This window comes from Pholis gunnellus (genome assembly GCF_910591455.1).
Source record: "Pholis gunnellus genome assembly, chromosome: 15".
NCBI classification, from domain to species: Eukaryota; Metazoa; Chordata; class Actinopteri; order Perciformes; family Pholidae; genus Pholis; species Pholis gunnellus.
The window spans coordinates 11,195,072-11,202,605 of NC_136542.1; the positions used below are offsets into that span (position 1 = coordinate 11,195,072).

Sequence of the window (7,534 nt, forward strand, 5' to 3'; positions counted from 1 at the left end):
TTATTTTCTTACATGACTCTTTTCAGCAATGGGTTTCATTGGTAGAATGTTTGAGTGGAGCAATAAAGGAATGAAGGATGTGTAAAAAGTTTTTTTTTTTCTTCCTTTTGTTGTTTTTAGAGAGGACCCCAACATAGAGGACTTTTTTTTTTTTTTTTTTTTTTACTTCTCATTCTCGCCTTGCTCTCCTCCTTCTCCACCCTCGCCCTCCTCAGCAGTGTTGTCTGATGTCCATAACTGAGGATAGAAACAGAGGTTTGTTAAACAAATAAAGTGGAATACAGTCGCAGATCCATAATCCCTGTAATTGTTATGTTTTGTGTTAACACAATGTAGAAATTTGAAGTAGAGCTACAAAATCTCTTTTTAAATAAATCCTGCAAAACAAAGAAGTTCGGTCATTGGACAGTAAATAAATACTGAGGCAATTTCGTATTCCTCAAACAAAGTGCTGCTCAGGTTGTTGTTTCCTTTCCGACAGCGGAATCGGCGGGGATGTTTGTAATAGTGTAATTAGGATACGAGCGTCTCTTTCAGCCAAGACCATGAATCAGGATTCATACACATTTTAGCCAATGACTTTTCACAGACTTTAACCCCTTCATGTCCAACCAATCCATGAATTCTGAGTGTACATGCAACGTTTGTATGACATCGGGTGTCCAACCACAAGAATGCCAAGCACATTTGGTCTCAGCCCTCACTAAAACGTCACGCTTTTGTCCTTGCCTTCAAGTGAGGCCATTTCAACAAATTTGTTCGTCTTATGGTCACAGTACGCTTCAAACTGAGGCAAACATAGCCCTACATCTTACACAGTGAAGCTTATTTTTGTGCAGTGTGAGAAGAGAGCACTCACTGTCAGGTTGTCTCTGAGGAGCTGCATGATGAGAGTGCTGTCTTTGTAGGACTCCTCATTGAGCTGGTCAAGCTCTGCAATGGCATCATCGAATGCCTGGAAGCGAAAAAAGAGAAAATATTAGCAGGTTGCAACGTAGTACAACTGCAGAAATGTGGAAAGTGACAGATTTATGTAAGAAAAGTCTGCAGACCGCTTTAGCCAATTCACAGGCTTTTTGTGGGGAGTTAAGGATCTCGTAGTAGAAGACAGAGAAGTTCAGCGCCAAGCCCAAGCGGATGGGATGTGTGGAGTCCATCTCAGTCTTGCTGATGTCAAACGCTTCCTGGTATGACTCCTGTGAGCTGGAAATGGTCTCTGGGGACAAAGGAAGGAATCAAACCCAATGGTCAATGTATGCATGTCAAGGTTGAGATACAAGTCTACTTAAAGCAAATTCATTTTGTAGTTTGATTTGAGCAGAATTTTTCCAAACAAGGCATCTTGGTACTAAATTGTTTTTTGAAAGTTATACAATTTCTATTTAAAGCTACACACTGGATAAAACATGACAACGAAGCAATAGTTCAACTGTACAAAAACCCAAGAGTAAAAGTGACAACTCTGTGAGTTTGTGGGCAGTTATGTGTCGGACTATTGCACAGACTTGTTGAATTAGTGGCAAAGCAGCCAGCGGAACGGTTACTGCTCCTGGCCAAGAAATATAGCATAACTGCCAGTAAAAATGATTTTTTTTGTACCGAATGAACAGAGATATGCGTTAATTAGGGAGCTTAGAAGGTGCTGGTAGATCTAATTTGTTACCTTTGGACAGAACCAGTTTACAGTCTTTGTGCTAAGCTAAAACACACATCAGTGAGACGCACTGTTGCACTAGGTGACATGTTCCACCATTACCATAAACATGGTATTATAATCCAACATCCTACTGCCACAGTCACTACAGCACCACATGTGTATTAATCACTGGCTTAATATAGTCCCCAAAAATGTATTTATTAAACCTTTTCTTTATATTGAATAATGAAACTATGCAGTTTTGTTATTAGTTATTGAAGATTACCACCAGGAACCAATGGGTTGGGGCTGAGAGCTACAGGCAGAGTGGGGACATCAGAAAGTACTCAGGAACAAACTAATGCAAATGTCTGCCAGCACACCAATTTTGATAATTGGATTTGAAGTACACAATGCTAATAAGAGAACAGTGAGGGGAAGGAATTCTGTCACTACACATCGTTCCATGTCGGAGAGCTGGAGGCCAATGTAGACGGACGGACGGACGCACACACACACACACGGAGCCCTGTGGCATTGCCCTACTTGACGTCACTTCCAACTCTAAGACAAAATCTGACACATTGTTATTTGCAGTGTAAAAAAGGGCCCACTTGTATTTGTTCTTCTTTCTAACAGAGGGGGGGGGAGGGGGGGTTAGCCAATATGTGCAAATTTTAAAAAAGAGACTTTATTACATAGAGAAGTAAAGAAAATGTAACAATTATCATGAAGGCTTTTCTTCCAGGACGAAATTAGATCTTTTGCTCCGTCTTTGAATTTGTAGGGAAAAAAACACAAATTAATACAATAAATGGAGTACAACTGTGAACTCACCATCTTTCTTCTCACCAGCGGCAACTTCAGCAAGGTATCTAAAGTAGTCCCCCTTCATCTTTAGGTAGAAGACTTTGCTCTCAGGATTTGTGGAGTTTGCAATCAAATGCACATCTAGCAGTTTCTGTGAAGACAGAAAAAGTTCGATCATTTGAAGTAGAAGCACCGAGCAAATATTGAACAGCCGAACAGGGACGACATTACCAAAAGCTTTCACTGAACTAGCAGACATGGTATATTTAGAGAAAATAGTTACCAAATTGGGCACAAATATTGATGAGAGAACACACATACGTTACAAAACTCAAAATAGGTGGGGCTCATCCACCGCAAATGTCCCATAAGCCTCCGTCCACCAGAGAGCACTACTCCCTTTGCTCTGCTCAATGACTAATTAGTACAGTGCTGCATTATCAGGAGCAAAGTACAACGTCTGGCTCCTTTTCTGGTAGCTCACCCACACATTTTGAACATAAATCACATAATATACAGCAGAACAGTGGAAATGAATAAACAACCTTTTCGTTGTTAACAAATAATTGTAATCTGTGCTTTCCCACTGAAAAGGCTGCTTAAAACAGCAACAGGGTTTAAAGAGTATAGTAATCGTAGTAAAATAACTAAAATATAAGAACAGAATCACATCCTGTGATTGCATTCTAGGCCAAATCATCTGTTTTAGAATGGACATGGGAAGATTACCAGAGCTAATTTGTGTCTGTGAAACTGGGGTTTGTGCTCAGATTAAACGATTTAGAGAAAAGATTAACCGCTGGAAAAATGCTTGACGATACCTTAACCCTAACGACAGTCCTGACCAAGAAGCATAATGGCGTTGAGAATAGATAGAAATACCCTCTTTGCCTTCAACTTAAATTCATTTTATTATTTAAAAAGTCGAAGAAAAGAGCTCTCCCCTCTGAACCCTGGGGAGAAAGACGCTGCCCCAGCAGCCACTACCCAGCCATTTACTGGCACAGCCGAAACACGCGCATGTCTCAAGTCCTAAGCATTCCTTTTCCACTGCGTGCACTGCACAATAGACAAGAAGAGGGGTAGCCCCGCTTTCACTGCTTTCACACAAAGCTCTGATTTCAGTCACCAGCAAAAGACAAGAAAGCACAGTGTTGCTGCATTAAAGCCTGACTGGTTATGCGCGCAGAGTCTTTGCATGTAGGGAATCGATTTATTTTCTCCAAGCATGGACTAATCCTCCATTATCAATTCAAAATAGCAACACTATAATGTTCTGAGGTGGTTCTTAGTTACATGTGGCTGTCTTTATGACAACTGTAACAAGATTGAGTTTGAAATGTCCCAAGAGCTAAAATATCTGACAAGCCATGCTGGCAAACCAAACCCCCGATTCACATCTTTGTAGTATTTTATCTGTTTCGAAGCTTAAAATGTCAAGGTACAGTCTGGAGTGTCATGTTCTGAAGAAGTGTGAATAGCCTGAATTTGCTCAGCTGGCACACCGTCTGGTCTACAAGCCCTACATTTACATCCTGTGTGGAAACTGGAGCCCAAGCATGCAGAAGGCCCTGCTTCCTCCAGACCTGCTTTTAGCCGAGAGACGCAAGTCCGCTCGGTTTCACAGTCTGCAGTGCAGGAAATCTAGGCGGAGGGAACACAAGCAGCTTACTCGTCTACTGCGGCCTCTGCGCTTACGGCCCTTTGTGGGTGCATCACTAACCTGTCAGGTTGTCTGCAGACAAGTTAAGGCGTGAGGACCGACACACCCTCCTCTGCTGACAAACCCTCCCGAACGCCACTCGTTATCAAGAGATCCTGAAAGCTGAGTCACAGCTGTTCAAGTGCATAGTCTTAGGAAATCATATGGAAAGCTGGTTGAAAAAAAAAAAAAAAGAAATGAACGGCCCCTGCAACTTTGCAGCGCGGCTCATGGAAATTATCTCAATCTTACGGCTAAGCTTCCTCTTTGGTTCAACAGCGGCGATCTCCTCTAATCCATTATCAAGGCAGGCTTGAAATAATGCAAAGCACCAATCTGTGCTGTTGTATTAGATTAAACAAGAGGTGAAAGTATTACACCCCCCCCTCCCACCCCTAGTATTCCAGTAAAGCTTTTAAATGTGGAGTGTAATGTCTGAGAATGCATTTAGCTTAACTGGCAAACACAGCCTTGTTGTATGATGATGATTTGTAGAAAGTATGCGAGTCATTTAGGCATGTCAATTCTTGCACTTGGCTAACCACATTAGGCTTCTATCGACCAGATGGGACGACATGGATACTGAACATAGCACAGCTTTATAGAACACACAGAGTATACCGCCTATCTTTCGTGTGTGTGTGTGTGTGTGTGTGTGTGTGTGTGTGTGTGTGTGTGTGTGTGTGTGTGTGTGTGTGTGTGTGTGTGTGTGTGTGTGTGTGTGTGTGTGTGTGTGCGCGCGCTGCGTCCCCTCTCCACCCATTCAAGACACACCTTGATGGTGTAGTCACTATGACCTTTGTGTCAGTTCACGCCCTCACATGGTTTCAGGGCCCATTGTTCTAAATCCAGATTCCCAAAAGGCAGGAACAGTGGGAGGACTACATAATACTTCCTTGTCCTCTCCGGCCATATATTTATGCGACCGTGGAGCTCACAGGAAAAACAGGGCAGATGCCATTTGTCACACAATATTTGACTTTAAATAAAACCATGCGTCACTTTACATTTTTGGGACTACAGATGTGTCATGAAGACGGGCTTCTGTGAAAGACTCAATGTGGACGCGTTAACCTTCAAGTTGCGCAAACACGGTTTCTTCAACCCAGTTCTAAGTACATACCCCGAAGTTAACGTTAAACCACGTTTATTTTATTACGAGAAAACACTTTCAACCATTCAATGACTGGAATACTTTACCAGGACGTTAGCGCAGATCTCTTGGAGCTCCTTCTCCACCTTCTCCCGATACTCTTTGACCATCTGCTGCTTCTTCTCGCACCCCTCGGCCTTAACTCCGATGCTGGACAACACCCTCCACGCGGAGCGCCTCGCCCCAACCACGTTCTTGTAGGCGACGGACAGCAGGTTCCTCTCCTCGTTTGACAGCTCTTCTCCCTTCTCCGTGACCTCCTTCATGCACTCCGCCATGTCGTCGTAACGCTCGGCTTGCTCCGCCAGCTTGGCCCTCTGAATAAGATCCGTTTTATCCATAGTTTATATTATTTGGGGGGACTGATAAATTGGGAAAAATCCGGGATTGTGTGGCAATCGAAGGAGTGTGGGGTTGAAGAATGGGTGCAGCAGCAGCGAAGGGATCGACGACGTTATGTCCTCACAGCGACGTTCGAAGCTGCGAAAAGAACAAGGTTAGAACAATTAGTAACGATAGGCGTCGACGTGAAAAAACACATGCATCCGCCTGGTATGAGCAGTAAAGTGAAACCATTTAGGAAACAGCAGTGATTAAAATGCTTAAGGCGAAAAAAAAAAAAACGTTTCCAGAAATATTCATCTTAAATTACCAAACGTAGTTAATTTATTTAACGTACATACTTTAGATAAATTGCAGTCTAAAACAACAAAGACGCTGGTTTTAAACGGTTTCTATAAGTCTACCGTTCCGCACGACAACCCGCCACAAAGCTGTCTGCTGCAGCTAGCTGCACGTTAGCTAAAGCTAGATCGGCCACTCCTTTCTATAAAAATGTCACGTTAGCGATACTCGTATTACACACTAATCGGACCACAGTTTGCTATTCGTCGATCAACCAGCGACCGTATAACCTACTTAACGGAAACAAACATGTAAAGTACTCATCGTTTCTAACCTACGGAGGTCCAAATTTGCTCCACAAATAGATCAGATTTGAGAGGATGGTCAGAAAGGCAAATAACGGCAGTAGCAGCGAAAATTCAACTCAAACGTGCTGAAATAGGGGCGGTTCATCTGAGTGTCGACCGTCCAATCACAAACCGCAATCTCACGTGATTGACAGAAAGACTTGTCACTGTAAACCAGTAGTTGTTTAGCGCGGCGAAGGAGGCGGTCCTTCGGGGGTAGTTTGGCAGACCGGAACGCTGCAGCGGCTGGGGCCACGGGGTTTCCTCCAATTAGAGCAAGGGACGAAGACGTCATCGCATTGCCATGGTGATGCTCATCCAATCACTCCCTGCTTTCACACGCTGTTGGCACTGTGGGCGGGTGTGGCACTCACTAGACTAGACGTGCATCTTTCTTCAATGTTTAGTCAAAGATTATCTACTCATATTTTATCATTTTCATATTACAACAAGTGAACGAATCCTATGAAAACACCAATGAATGTATGGTAAGGAATGTTTCATCATGAATGTATGAATCAATTGCTTAATTGTCTGCACCACAGACCTCCAAATGTTGTCCAAAAACTGTGAAACACAACATTTATACACACATGAGCCACACTGTTGCACTGAATAACATGTTCCTTCATGAACAGGAACATGGGCACAGTTTATGTTGAGTCAATCCCTGTCAAGTATGGCAAGTCCTCCTCTGGAATGTCTGTCTGATTTTAGAAAAGTACAGTTCACCTTGACTAGCTTCCGACCAGTTCTGCTGAAAGTTATGTTCTTAAATCCTTATTGAGATTTAATATGCCATGAAGGTCAGGGTAAAACACACATGAACACACTCCAGGTATCTCAGTGATGGGCTGTGACACTGTGTGTAGGGGATGAAGATGCCCCGTGTACATCCTGAAAAAGGATCAGCTTCCACACTGGAATGTCACCCACCAATCACCACCCACCACCCTGGACAAACCTGGATGGTTTTGGCAGTAGGGGAGCAGACAATGATTGACTCACACATGCTGGTATGCCAGCCATTTTGTTGTTTAAGGAGCAGGATGCCATTATTCTGTATATTCTTATTGTCAGCAAATCTCATGAAAGACTACCGACAGCACTTTTAACTTCCCTACCATGGCTCTCAGTCCCAAATCTCCATTGTTCCTACTGAAGACTTACATTTAAATCTTTAAAAAAGTCTCGCAAATAGTTCAGTCATTTTCTTAAATATAGCAGGTCCCTGTATCTTTTTTACCAAATGTTACTCAAAC

The 7,534-nt window shown here is 42.9% G+C and overlaps 1 protein-coding gene across 2 annotated transcripts; it reads right to left on the reverse strand.

The window, feature by feature from the left end:
• Positions 1–62: 62 nt before the first annotated feature.
• On the reverse strand, positions 63–6,390 carry LOC306707376 (14-3-3 protein beta/alpha-1-like). 2 transcript variants are annotated; one of them, XM_079174804.1, is made up of 6 exons: positions 6,260–6,390; positions 5,349–5,781; positions 2,474–2,597; positions 1,053–1,216; positions 860–955; positions 63–237 (listed from the first exon to the last, which is right to left on the reverse strand). In XM_079174804.1, the coding sequence occupies exons 2-6, from the start codon at positions 5,640–5,642 to the stop codon at positions 163–165; spliced, it is 753 nt and encodes a 250-aa protein (XP_079030930.1). In that variant the 5' UTR covers positions 5,643–5,781; positions 6,260–6,390; the 3' UTR covers positions 63–162. The 2 variants fall into 2 exon arrangements, with proteins under 2 accessions (XP_079030930.1, XP_079030931.1); XM_079174805.1 differs by lacking the exon at positions 6,260–6,390 and adding an exon at positions 5,985–6,138.
• Between the last annotated feature and the right edge of the window lie 1,144 nt (positions 6,391–7,534).

What these genes read in the sequence shown, in the direction of transcription:
- LOC306707376 (XM_079174804.1), bottom strand. Translation starts at nt 5,642, where the DNA reads ATGGATAAAACGGATCTTATTCAGAGGGCCAAGCTGGCGGAGCAAGCC. An exon ending in CGCTGGTGAGAAGAAAGATG is followed by an intron (nt 1,217 to 2,473) that starts GTGAGTTCACAG and finishes CTTTGTCCCCAG; the next exon opens with AGACCATTTCCAGCTCACAG. An exon ending in CCTGTGAATTGGCTAAAGCG is followed by an intron (nt 956 to 1,052) that starts GTCTGCAGACTT and finishes TTTCGCTTCCAG; the next exon opens with GCATTCGATGATGCCATTGC.